Genomic DNA, 14,068 nt, shown 5'->3' with positions numbered 1-14,068 from the left:
GCACCAGGTGATAAGCAGAGACCAGACTTCGAGGCAGTTCATCTGGCCTTGGAGCCACTTCTGCAGATTGGCCTTTTCTGTCGTGCCCACTTGTTTTAAGAGAGGGAGGTGGGTCAGATGTCTCTAGATACCTATTTCGACTTTTATTTCCGATAACTAAGTAGAAATAGTGACTGCGTATACTTAAGAGAAATGTATTAAGATGCAGTAACATGGTACCTCTAAATTGGCCCACCTTTCTATATTTAATATATTTCTATTAAATTTAATGGTTGATCTCTTTGTTACGTTGATGAAAGCACAATTATGATTTCAGTTAAACAGTGATAAAATTTCGTGATGTTTTAAAGATGGAAAATGGTTTGATTTTCCTGTGATTATATTACAGCAACAATTTTTTAAAATATATTTTATTTATTTATTTTTAGAGAGAGGGGAAGGGAGGGAGAAAGAGAAGGAGGGAAATATCAGTGTGTGTTTGCCTCTCACATGCTCCCAACTGGGTCCTGGCCCGCAGCCTTGGCATGTGCCCTGACTGGGAATTGAACTGGTGAACGTTTGGTTTGTAGGCTTGCACTCAATCCTCTGAGCCACACCAGCCAGGGTAGCAACAATTTTTTAAATCCTTTTTTTGTGTCAGGCTGTGTATGTGTATGCTTCATCAATACAATTTTAGTTATGCCTCTCAAAACCCTCCAAAGGAGGAACTGTCATCCTTTTATACAGATGGAGAAATTGAGGTTCAGAGAAGTTAATCAACTTGTCCAGGGCCTCATAGCTACTCCATGATGTATCTGTTCTATTTATCTCCATTCATTTGAATTTTTTTTCATCATGCATCATAGAGCACCTGGCAGTGTGCAGCCATGTGCCACACGCTGGACAAACAGTCCTTGTCTCCAGGAGACTCACCACCTCTTGGGAAAGGCGAGTGAACCAGCAGTGACACTGCCGTGCGAATAAGTATTAAAATAAAGGTGTCAGAGAGGTGAGACTCCAGACGGAGGGCGTCTTCCTAGCGCAGTAAACAGAGAAGGATTCTTTACTTCAGAACAAAAATTCCCAATACATTTAAGTTTTACTTTCATTAAGCACATCGATAGAAGGGAAGTTATGGAGAAACAACAGGGAGACTTAGTGTATTAGATGTCACTCCTGACTGACGTTCATTGGTGAGTGAGGAAAATGTCTCTTGCAGCTTAATGAAATTCATTGGAAATACATGATTCAGTGTTCAGATATATTTCGGCACAGCTTTCAGGAGCATATCACTTATATAACTAGTGAACACCTGGCAGATAATATCTACCTTTGTAAGACTGAGCTTTGTCGAGAACTCTTTAAACTAATAAGGAAAATTATATTAACAATATTCATTGGTGCCTTCCAGTCTAGCTGTTTTAGAGGTTCTGAATAGTATAACCTTTACACTCTCTTTGAAGTTCTGATTTTTTTTCCAGAATTTATCATGTTGATGATACTCCTTCTGGATCAGTGGATGGGGTGCTTGATTATAGTAAAGCCATTCAAGTAGGTGATTTTATTGCTACCGTCAAATATTAGTATCTGTAGATTTGAATGTACTATAATTTTATTTTGAGATCTAAAAATGAATTTGTTGCCAGTGATAGCATATTATTCTAATAATTAAAAAGTTTTTATGTATTTTTTTAGAGAGAGGGGAATGGAGGGAGAAAGACAGAGAGAACCATCAATGTGTGGTTGCCTCTTATGTGCCCCCCGACCAGGGGCTTGGCCCTCAACCCAGGCATGTGCTCTGACTGGGAATTGAACTGGTGAGCCTTTGGTTTGTAGGCTGGCACTTAATCCACTGGGTTATACCAGCTAGTGTATTCTAGTAATTTAAAAAAACTTTTTTTTCTATTCTGAAAACTTTTTTCCAGATCTGCTATTTTTTTTTTGATTTTTAAAAACATTTTATTTTGGAATAACCATAGGCTCACAGGAAGCTGCAAGAATAGCACATAGAACCTCTTTACCCAGCTTCCTTCAGTGGTGATGTTTTATAAAACTGTAGTATAATGTTAAAATCAGGAAATTGCCAGTGGTACTATTACTTTTAAACCGTGACCCGATTCGTTACTGTTTGCACTAGTTTTTACACCTATGCGCATGTGCATAGTTGTATGTGGTTTTACCGTCATGAAGGAACTTGTCTTCATTTCCACACCCACTCTCTACTGCATCCCTGTCCCCTGGGAATCCCTAGTTTGTTTTGGTCTCCCGCCCCTGAGAATGTTTTATGAATGGAATGAGACAGCGTGTAACCTGTGCAGATGGGCTGCTTTTCACTGAGCGTAAGCTCTTGAGAGCCACCCAGGCCGCGGCAATGCCGGGCCCTCTCTCCCTTCCTCACTTTGGCCTGGCGGGGCCTTCTGCCCACTCTTCGTCTTTTATGAGTAAGCTCAGATTTTTGCCTCCCTGACTATGTCTGTGTAAGTGAGCTGCCTCTTCCTCTGTGCTCTCAAAATGCCTGCGTGGGCCTCTTTTTTTTTTTTTTCCATACTGTACTGCAGTTAGGTGTTTGGTTCTCTGCCTTCTCCCGGGGGCTTTTGACTACTCCCAGAGGGTAAAGACTTCATCCGAGTATCTCCAGGGCCTAGATCACCGCCCAGCACACAGTTGGTGCTCGGTTGGTAAATGTTGGTCAGTAAGTGTGTTGTTGAACTGCATGCTACCTTAGAGCAGACTTATCATCTGATAAATATTTGTTAAAGAATAACAGTTGATTTATTTTAGGGCACGAGGGATCCAATTTGTGCCATAACTGCATCTGATAAGACCTTGATTGTGGTAAGTTGTGAAAAATTTATTTTATGAATAATAATTGTTTAAATTGTAAAAACAGAGTAAAGCAATATATTTTGGACTTAAATATCATCTTATGGGGCACTTTGCGTGTTACTGAGTCCAACATAAGAAATGAGAAAGTCTACAAGATTGCCTCACAAAATGTCACTTTTGCAGAAAGAGCTGTTTATAAAAGCAGTAGAATGGGGCCCGTTGGGGAGCGCTGGGCACTGGGTGGCAGGAGCCCCTGAGGGGTTGGCAGAAGTGGGGCAGGCTGGACAGTGGCTGTAGGTCCGAGGAAGGCTCCCCCTCTGCGTGGCCGGCTCTGTTGTCCTGGCGAAGGTGCTTTGGCTCAGCGGCTTTGAAAAGGCTCAGCATGAAGAGGCGGTGGGATTGCTGGCCGGGAAGGTGAAGAAGTACATGGCAACTATCTGCTAAACTTTTCAAAGAACATCAGTGTATGGTATCTTTTCTTGAGTTCTGACATTAGAAAATATTACTTTAAAAGGTAGTGTTTAAAATAGTAATGCTGGTAGAGGCATTGAATTTGAATTATGTTACCAAAGCCTTAACAGTGTCTGTTTCCAGTTCCAGTTATTTTCTTTAGCCATTAGTTTAAGGGGGAAATTTTTTTAAGGACACAGTATTCATACTTCCTCACCCAGTGGTCTTGGTGTGTGTTTTAAGTGTGTATTTGGTCTTAGGTCTGTGGAGCCTCTTGTTTTCTTTTGATATTTGCCAGGCGGTAGGGGTTTGTGTGTGTGTGTTTCTGATGTTTGCAGAAAAAAGCAACTTGGAGCGATCACAGACACTGACCCGATTCCTAAATGACAGAGCCTACCTGTGAGAAACGCACTCGCGTGGTCAGTACCGGCCAGACGTCTGAGTGGAGAAGGTCACCTCTGCGTTGCAGACTGTTTCCCCTGTGGCGTGTGAACAGTTTTTACAACGATTACCTTTTAAACTTTTTAAGCCACAGGACAGGACCCCTGTTTTCAAAAACAAAATCTCATTTTGTCGATCTATTAAATTTTTTCAACCCCACACGTCCCTTTTCTACGTTAAGCCATATCCTCCTCCTTCAGCAGCCCCCGGGCCTCCCCAGCCTTTCTGACGGGCCCCCTGAGAACTGAGCTGCAGGGGCAGCGCTGCTGTGTCGGAGGGGAGGCCCCCGCTGTCCCTTTACGCGGCTCAAGGCACAGAAGGTTTGACACCTCAGTTCCCTCCTTAAGGCTTGCACAGAGTTGCATGGAAGCTTGCACTCTAGTTTACTTTTAAACCCATTTCAACGCCCACTGATTGTATCACTGCTGTTTGATCATCTACCTTCACTGCACACGCGTATTGGAAAGACTGCTGGTACTGGATAGAGTCGTTGCAGGGAGACTTTCAGTAGCAGCTGTTTCATGGGGTGATCTTGTATTGATTTTTCATATAAGTGAAATTTTAGCTTTTAATGTGCCCTAATTATCACCCTAGACAACAACTGTAAATAATACTAAGTATTTCTTCCTTGTGATATAAGAATGTATGTATTATTGAAGGACCAGGTTGTTGACTTCTTTTGAATACTATATGAAAAAAAAAATGGATCTCTTTCTGCCATTTTTAAAAGGTTTTCATTAACTTAGGAGGTAAATATGTAGTCAATAACATGGTTCAGTAGCACAAGGAATTCACTATGATACCAACACTTTGATTTTGAAACAAATGTATGTACATGTAGTGAGTTCTGTAGTTGTAATGTAATGTAATGTTATTATGGCAAATTTGCTTTAGTAATGATAAACTATTTCCATAGGGTCGTGAATCTGGCACCATTCAGAGATACAGCCTTCCTAATGTTGGTTTGATTAAAAAATATTCCCTTAAGTGTCGAGCCAACCAGCTATCGCTGAACTGCAACTCCAGGTAAGTCTAAAAACTCCCTCAGGCAGGTGTCTGATTTAGAAGTTATCAGTTTGGATTGTTGGATTTCTGTAATAAATGCAAAGGTGTGTGTTTGCTTCAACTTGTCTGTAGTTTAATGTGGTTTTATTATACTTTGTTTGTATTTAAATATTTGTATTTCTTGTATGGTATTTATATTTCTTGTATGGTATTTCTAGCTGGGCAAAATCTAGAAATTCTAGTGTAATATTTAAAATTATTTATATACCAGTTGCTTTAGTCCTTTCCTCACAAGGAAGCAGCAAAGTGGAGGGTAGTCCATGTCTTCTATCAAATTTATAAAAGTTCGTTTAAAATCAGTTACTATTTAAAGCCATTTCTACTGTATTTCCAGGTTCTGATGAGCCGATTTTGAAGAAGACTGGTTATGGGTGATTACACCCATGACTGCTGATAGTAATTTACAGCTTTCCCCTTCCCCGATTTCATTGTTTGCAGCCGCCTGGCTATCATCGACAACTCAGGGGTGCTAACTTTCTTTGACTTGGACGTACGGGTAACAGACAGTACAGGTCAGCAAGTCACTGGCGAGCTGTTAAAACTGGAGCGAAAAGACGTCTGGGATATGAAGTGGGCCAAAGACAATCCTGACTTGTTTGCAGTGATGGAGAAGACAAGAATGTACGTTTTCAGAAACTTGGATCCCGAGGTAAAAACAAGAAATGAGCGTTAATGGTGCTTAAATAATGAGCCAGATATTAAGACATGGATATTTCCCATTTGTTTCTGCAAGAGGTTTATTGATGTTGGCTGCGTGAATTTCTGAAAGTAGACAGAAACATTTCTGTAGAGTTTTAAAATACTTGGTCTTAAGGGGGAATAGTACTTATCTTTTAAATATTCTCTACTTCCTCTGAAAGGCATTTCCTAAGCATTTTATCAGCCCTTCTTGGAATGATGATTATTAGCTATGTAGTCTTTGTGTTTTTTTTTCTGTCAAAGTTAAAAAAAATTGGTGGTCTTATTTACCATAATTGCTTAAAATAACCTAATAAAAAATGTGGATTTGGAATTGCCTTGTCCCTTCATTCCCTTTGGCCTGTGTATCTGCCTTGTCTCATTTATTGCGCATGCACTATCAGCCGCTAAGCCGTGTTCTTTCCACTCGGACAGTCTTATGAATGTGCAAGTGTAGGCTGTGATTTATCTGCACTCTCTGGGGTATCAGGAAGCCCCTTTCTCACTCATTTGAGTCATGTTTTGATTTTCTACTTGCGGTTCACACAGCTAACTTTTAGGCTCTGAATTTCCCTGTGAAATTTAGGCTCTGAGTTTGGTCTGCTGTGGATCCACTGTTACCTGTTGCCTTTAGGAAATTCAGCACAACTTGAGTGGTAGCCATCATGAAGAAGAGAACTCTTTTAAACAGTTAATGGAGTTTCAGTCTGGAATTTTCTGTACTCCACTGAGATAAATAAGAAGTGATGAGTTAATAAATCCTTAGGTCATTAATTGTTGTTGGTTTGGACCTGTAGTTTTCTCCTTGGGAAGAAATTGCATGCTTGGCCCCGAGCTGCTGTCCATTGTCTGAAGTAATTTATTTAGTGGTGAAGTATTGGCCTCTTTAATATTCTAAATTATTTTTACATTTCCCCACCTGAGCCCTACAGGGTCTTTGGGTTGGTAAATGACCTGAAGGAAATTGCTGTCAAAGGTTTTGTTAAAGCTGGTAGGAGTCTTCAGGATCTTTGTGTGTGATTTTTAGACCCCGAATGATGATTCAAAGTAAAGGCATTCATTTGACCTTTAAGTATAGCCTCTTCCAAGGGCCCGAGGGAAATTCCACCCTTTCCACAAAGCAAGTGTGGGAATTTCACAGGTCACTGCAGGATAACCTTGAAGATGGAGGTAGAATACCTTGTGAACGCTACAGCCCGTTTTCCCTTCCTTGGAGATTATGACTAATTACAGCTTGTGCTGCTCTGAAATTGTTTCCTGGAGAAGTGAGAGCATTGTGCCTGCCTGTCTGGAACGTGTGTAGCACTTACGGAGAATGCAGCGCCAAGTGAAATCTTTGCCTGCGGAAAGTGTTTCTTAAGTAGTTTTAACAGAACAGCCTTCTTCTTCTTAAGTTTGAGTTTGCTGTCTGGCTTGGCAAGTACTCCGGTTTCTGTTAGATTTACGGCCAGGTGAATTTTTGTAACCTCGCCACTGACTGGATGTCTTCATGACCCACGCTGTACTGCCTTTTCCCTTGTGAGGACACTGGCTGGCCATGGTCCCTGTGTGGGCACTTGCTCTGCCATTCAGCCCCCAGATGACCGATCGTGGAGCACATGACCTTCACCACAGAGCTCAGTGCAGCTGCTTCAGACGCACGTCCTGGGCTCTTACTCTGGTCAGAGCTGCTGTTTGGCAGTGACTGCTGAACACGGTTTTAATCCTTTTGCCCGTTGTCATGAGTTCTAAATTTATACTTTCCTTGAAGTTGTAAACTCTTCTCCAAATTACATGTGAGAAAGGGCGCCACTGGTATGCAGAGTTCTAATTCACTGATAAGGCACATTTCCTTTGAGAATTAGGAAATGAGAATTTTATTTTATATTTTAAGTACATAGATTTTATTGATTATGCTATTACAATTGTCCCATTTTTTCCTCCCTTTTTCTCCCCCTCAGCCCTGTACTGCCCCTTCCAGCTGCATCCCCCGCCCGTCTTAGTTCATGTCCATGAGTTGTACGTATAAGTTCTTTGGCTTCTCCATTTCTTATGCTCTCCTTAACCTCCCCCCTGTCTGTATTTTGTTCCTACCAATTATGCTTCTTATTCCCTGTGCCTTTTCCCCCATTCTCCCTCCTCCCCCTCTCCACTGATAACCTCCATGTGATCTCCATTTCTGTGTTTTTGTTCCTGTTCTAGTTGTTTGCTAAATTTGTTTCTGTTTTTGTTTTTTAGGTTCAGTTGTTGATAGTTGTGAGTTTGTTGTCGTTTTACTATTTATATTCTTGATCATCTTTTTTTCTTAGATAAGTTCCTTTCACATTTCATATAAGGCTTGGTGATGATGAGCTCCTTTAACTTGACCTTATCGGGAAGCACTTTACTTGCCCTTCCATTCTAAATGATAGCTTTGCTGGATAGAGTAATGTTGGATGTAGGTCCTTGCCTTTCATGACTTTGAAGACTTCTTTCCAGCCTCTTCTTGCCTGAAAGGTTTCTTTTGAGAAATCAGCTGACAGTCTGATGGGAACTCCTTTGTAGGTAACTGTCTCCTTTTCTCTTGCTGCTTTTAAGATTCTCTCCTTATCTTTAATCTTGGATAATTTAATTATGACGTGTCTTGGTGTATTCCTCCTTGGGTCCAGTTTCTTTGGGCCTCTGAGCTTCCTGGGCATCTATTTTTTCACCAGATTGAGGAAGTTTTCCTTCATTATTTTTTCAAATAAGGTTTTCAATTTCTTGCTCATTCTTTTTTAAAAAATATTTTATTTATTTATTTTTTAGAGAGAGGGGATGGGAGGGAGATAGAGAGGGAGAGAAACATCAATGTATGGTTGCCTCTCATGTATCCCCCACTGGGGACCTGGCCCACAACCCAGGCATGTACCCTGACTGGGAATCGAACCGGCAACCCTTGGCTTCACAGGCCCGAGCTCAATCCACTGAGCTACACCAGCCAGGGCAATTTCTTGCTCATTCTTGTCTCCTTCTGGCACCCCTATGATTCAAATATTGGAATGTTTAAAGTTGTCCTGGAGGTTCCTAAGCCTCTCCTCATTTTTTTTTTATTTTTTTTTTTATTTTTTTTTATTTTTTTATTGATTATGCCATTACATTAGCTCTATTCCCCCCTTCCCTCCCCTCCACCCTGCATACCCCTCCCCCACCATTTCCCCCTTTAGTTCATGAACATGTGTCTCAAATTCTTTAGATTCTGTATTTCCCCTACTATTCTTACCCTCCCCCCTATCTATTTTCTATCTACTGTCTGTACTACTTATTTTCTGTACCTTCTCCCCCTTCCCCTCCTCCCACTCCCCTATTGCTAACCCTCCATGTGATCTTCATTTCTATGGTTCTGCTTCTGATCTAGCTATCCTCTTAGTTTGCTTTTGTTTTAGGTGTGGTTCTTAATAACTGTGAGTTTGCTGTCCTTTCACTGTTCATCTTTTTTATCTTCTTTTTCTTAGGTAAGTCCCTTTAACATTTCATATAGTAAGGGCTTGGTGATGATGAACTCCTTGAATTTGGTCTTATCTGAGAAGCACTTTATCTGTCCTTCCATTCTAAATGAAAGTTTTGCTGGGTAGAGCAATCTTGGTTGTAGGTCTTTGGATTTCATGACTTGGAATACCTCTGTCCAGCCCCCTTCTTGCCTGTAAGGTCTCTTTTGAGAAATCAGCTGACAGTCTGATGGGAACTCCTTTGTAGGTGACTGTCCCCTTAGCTCTTGCTGCTTCTAGGATTCTCTCCTTCATTTTAATCTTGGCTAATGTAATTATGATGTGCCTTGGTGTGTTCCTTCTTGGGTCCAACTTCTTTGGGACTCTCTGAGCTTCCTGGATTTCTCGGAAGTCTATTTCCTTTGCCATCTTGGGGAAATTCTCCTTTATTATTTGTTCAAATAATTTTTTCAACTGGTGGTTGTGCCTTTCCCCCTTCTGGTACCCCTATAATTCGGATGTTGGAACGTTTAAAGATGTCCTGGAGGTTCCTAATCTTCTCCTCATTTTTCTGAATTCTTATTTCTTCATTCTTTTCTGTTTTATCATTTTTTTCTTCCGTCTGGTTCTCTCCCTTGATTTGAGTCCCAATTTTCTTTCCATTATTATTGGAATCTTTTGTATCCCCATTCATTTCAATTAATTTAGCTTCCATATGTTTCTCTAATTTGTGGCTAAAGTCAACCAGTTCTGTAAGGATCTTTATAACCAGTGTTTTGAACTGTGCATCTGAAAGACTGGCTATTTCTTCATCACTTAGGTCTATCGGTTCTGGGGCTCTGAGTTGTTCTAGAGCCATTTTTGGTCTGTTCGCGCTGTTAAGTGAGCGGAGCGAAGCCTTAGTTGTTTACCAGGACGGGGCGACCCAGGTCGCTGGTTTGTGACGCTGTGTGTGGGGGCGGGGTCAGAGAAGGAGCAATGGCGTTCCTCTCTGCTAGCCCAGAGCATCCAGTCACACACACAAACGCCTCGGGCTTGCTTATCCGATCCTAATTTTGCGAGCCTGCTGCACCTCGCGGGTTTCCCTTCTCACTGGTTTCTCCGCACGTAACTGCGCGCGACCGACCGACCCACCGCGCCTCTTCCCTATGCGCTCCGCCGCCAGCTCACTGGCGATCAGCCCTCGGTTGCCGCCTGCGCACGCCGCGCACCGCCGCCCCGGGAATTTTTTCTTGCTAACCTGCTCCGCTTCTGGTCTCGCTCCTTGTACCGTTCCAGCCGAGTATCTAGTTGTCCTTTGGACTCCGTATTGTTGATTTTCCGTATAGCTTGGTTGTGACTGCTGTTAAAAATAGTTGTTCTTAGATTTGGTTGTGCACAGAGGCGAGGTGGACCCTCCACCTACTTCTCCATCTTGGCGGAAGTCCCCTCTCCTCATTTTTTGAAATTCTTGTTTCTTCATACTGTTCTGGCTGAATGTTTATCTCTCCTTCTGTTCCAAATTGTTGATTTGAGTCCTGGTTTCCTTCCCATTACTGTTGATTCCCTGTGTATTTTTCTTTATTTCACTTTTCATAGTCTTCACTTTTTCCTCTATTTTGTGTCCATACTCAATCACTTCTGTGGACATCCTGATTACCAGTGTTTTGAACTCTGCATCTGACAGGTTGGCTATCTCTTCGTTGCTTAGTTCTTTTTCTAGAGTTTTGATCTGTTCTTTCATTTGGGCTGTATTTCTTGGTCTGGGTACACCTGATATGTTGTAAGAGGCGGAGCCTTAGGTATTGCCAGGGTGGAGCAATCTACATTGCTGTACTTTGGCGGAGGGGTCTCAGAGGCAACAGTGCTGCTGGCTAGGATCTTGGCTGGCTTTCAGTCACTTCCCCTGCTACCCACAAGCAAATTAGGCCCTTTGGGTGCTGATTATGGTGTGGGGAGGCTGTATATGTTCTAGGACTCTGTGGGTCTCTCCAACAAACTCTCTTGTGAGGCTAGAAGTTTCTGTCTCTGCAGCAACCCCCACAGGTTCTTATAGCCAGAGGTTTTGACACTTTAGTTTCCCTGCACTGGAACCCTGGGCTGTGTGTTGTGTCTTGCTTCCTGGTTGTTCCTCCTGGTTTATCTGCACATGAATGTGGGGCTACCTGGCCTGACAGCAGCTGCCTCATACCTGGCTCCCTTGCCGCACGTCCCTTTCACCCTGGCTGCTGTCTCAGCCCCTCCTACTGGTCTGGATGAATGTTTCTTTAACTCCTTGTTTATTGAACTTCCATACAGTTTGGTTTTCCGGCAGTTCTGGTTGTTTTTTGTTTTTAAATTTGTTGTCCTTAATTTGGTTGTGCGAGGAAGCAAAATGTGTCTACCTATGCATCCATCCAGGAGATGAGAATTTTAATATTGATATTTCCTATGTGATCATTTTCATCTCCAGGGACCCCTCAAGGTACAGCTCTTTTATTAATTTTCTTGAATATTTCCTCTCGTTGGTACTGCTATTCATATGCATCTTTCTTTCATATCACATACTTTTAATCCACCAGGCTATCATTTTTGTACATTGGCTTCTTTTCCAAACAAGGGATTTCCAAACTTTTGAACACATCACCTTTATGTAAAACCTCTTTTTTTGAGAAAATAAAGGGATTTCATAATTTTTTCATATAATTTGACTATTTCACTCAATAATTTCTACTTTTCAAAAGAATATATATATTTAAATTCCAATTAACACATATACTAATGTACTTCCAAGGGCCTCATTCTTAAACCTAGACATACTAAACTCAAACTGAATATGATTCAGGTTTTACTCAAACTAAATGTGATTTTTATTTTCACTCTTTTGGTATCTTCCTATAAAAATGTCTGTAGTTTCTATCATATATGAAGGACTTTCAGAGTGATATATATGATAATGTAATTTCATTTAGATTTGTTTACTTTCTATTTCATCATCTATTTCATACCTATACAGACATATTTTTAAAAATTACATTCTGGCACTATTTCCATAGCCAGACAACCTCATTCTATTCTTTTTACAGTGTTCTTGGAGGTATTAAGTATATTGGGAGTTTATTTTTTTGGGTCTGTTGTTCATGCCTATTCTTTCTGCTAGGGATTTGGGGCAGCTACTTTACATTACAATATTCATTTACTGTAGCTTACTTCTACAAGCCTTATAATACTGGGATAAGAGACAGACACATAGTAGACCCAAGAGTTTACATATTGGCAAACTAAATCTTCTCATGTAGAAAATCTATCAGGAATGCTAGCTGGCTAATGTTTACAGAGGACAGATTTTTCATGTATATATATATACTTAAATGCAAATACAGTTTTTGCGAATTCTATTAAGAGTTAAATTTAATGTCACTGATATTAGATGTGGCTAGGGAATGAATATTGATGATATAAGGTGTGGTAATACTAATGTGGCCTTGTGAGCGAACATCCTCTAGAGACATGAACCGAAATATTTAGGGATAAAATGTCATGAATTTTATAAATCTACTTTAAAATACTGAAGCCAGCCCTGGCTGGTATAGCTCAGTGGATTGAGCACAGGCCTGCGAACCAGAGGATTGAGGTTTGATTCCCGGCCAGGGCACATGCCTATTGTTTCTGCTGGGGATTGAGGGGAGCTCCTTTACATCGCAGGCTGTTCCCGGCGGGGGACCCACAAGAGGCAACCGTACATTGATATTCTTTCCCTCTCTCCTTCCCTTCCTTTCTAAAGATAAATAAAAAAATAAAATAATAGAACAAATGTAATGGCATAATCAATAAAATAAAATAAAGATAAAATAAATAAAATACTGAAGCCAAAAAATTGACTGAAGCTTATTAACCAAAATGTTAATAATTATTTAGATGATGCGTATATGGGTGTTTATGACATCCTTTCTACTATTCTGTTGGTTTGAAAATTTGATAATAAAATGTATGATATGTTAAGGAATGAAAATTTTATATAATTAAGTATAACATTTGTTTTTGTCTTTAAAGGAACCCATTCAGACTTCTGGATATATTTGTAACTTTGAGGATTTAGAAATTAAATCAGTTTTATTGGATGAGATACTAAAGGTAATTCCTTTTTTTATGAGTTTTTTTTCCCAAGGTAATTCCTGAAAAACAGTCATATTTCTGCTGCTGGCTTGACTGGGATTAATTTCTGCCCCGAGCAGCATGGCGGCCCGGTTGGGAGTGTGGGGCGAGGGGTCGGACACACCTGCCGTCCAGCCCTGCGTTCGTTGTTAGTTGTGCGTCCTTTACGGAGGCTCCTTCGTCTTTTCGAGTTTCCCTTCCCTGTTCACAAGCCTCAGTTTCCAGCCCCTCTGAAACATGGACGATGACAGTACCTGTCACCACACAATTTAAAATGCGCGAACAGCACTGAGCGCAGTGCTAAGAGCTCGGAAAATGGTAACTAGTGGTTGTCATTGTTTTTGCCTTAACAACAAAGAGTTTCTGAAGAAATATTTGAAAGTTTAGTTCTAGGACACTTGAATAACCTTTTTTCCAAAGTTCACTATCTTTTTCTTTTTTTTTTTGCTGGTGTTTAAAAAGAATCCATTTCTGGTTCCTGATATCTTTTTGAGCTATTACTTTGGCCTTTATTAACCATCTTTTGAGAATCTTTTTTCTCCAAGACTATACTGAGTACAGTTTTAGCTTCATTTTATCCTAATCATTTACTTTTTATATGTACCTCATATATTTTTTGGAATTAGGATAGTAGATTTTAAATTTCTAGAAGTTAGTTGCAGTTTGTAGTGTGTTTTCATATGTAGATTACAGCCATTTTATTATGTGCCGTTTTTTTTTCCTGTGTCATGAGTGCCCTACACGAGCTGGGTGGGCCCCTGTCCAAAGTATGGTCTGGTTGTCAAGAGTGATGACCCCACAGACACCGAGAATGTGGGTGAAGGTTATCACTTACGTAATGAGGCTTTTGGGGGAAAAAGGGCAGGCTTCTCAAGCTGGTCTGAAAATGGCTTGAGAGCAGGGCAGGGAGACCGGCCTGAGACTAGTTAGAGGGTAGTTAGTTGTTCAGTAAATCTTTTGGGAAAAAGGACAAACAAAAGGCCTTATGTCTTTGTTCATAAGAGAGGAAAGGGGGAAGTACATATTCTCTGATGTTATGTATTCAGTTTAAACAGTACAGTATCTGTGGAACCAAGTTCAATTCTATACAA

The 14,068-nt window shown here is 40.8% G+C and overlaps 1 protein-coding gene across 3 annotated transcripts in view; it reads left to right on the top strand.

Annotated features, from left to right (window-relative positions):
* Positions 1-14,068, top strand: part of WDR35 (WD repeat domain 35) — a 56,255-nt gene that overhangs the window by 27,680 nt on the left and 14,507 nt on the right. For all 3 annotated transcript variants that reach the window (XM_037151792.2, XM_037151791.2, XM_037151790.2), the window contains 5 exons: positions 1,461-1,530; positions 2,761-2,814; positions 4,613-4,722; positions 5,200-5,410; positions 12,876-12,956. In XM_037151792.2, coding sequence (XP_037007687.2) covers positions 1,461-1,530; positions 2,761-2,814; positions 4,613-4,722; positions 5,200-5,410; positions 12,876-12,956 — 526 coding nt within the window. The remainder of the gene's footprint in view (positions 1-1,460; positions 1,531-2,760; positions 2,815-4,612; positions 4,723-5,199; positions 5,411-12,875; positions 12,957-14,068) is intronic.

Source organism: Artibeus jamaicensis, unplaced genomic scaffold, assembly GCF_021234435.1.
Source record: "Artibeus jamaicensis isolate MK-2021 breed Jamaican fruit bat unplaced genomic scaffold, CSHL_Jam_final contig_465, whole genome shotgun sequence".
NCBI classification, from domain to species: domain Eukaryota; kingdom Metazoa; phylum Chordata; class Mammalia; order Chiroptera; family Phyllostomidae; genus Artibeus; species Artibeus jamaicensis.
The sequence above is the reverse complement of the archived record's forward strand: the minus strand, read 5'-3'. Positions and strand labels throughout refer to the sequence as shown.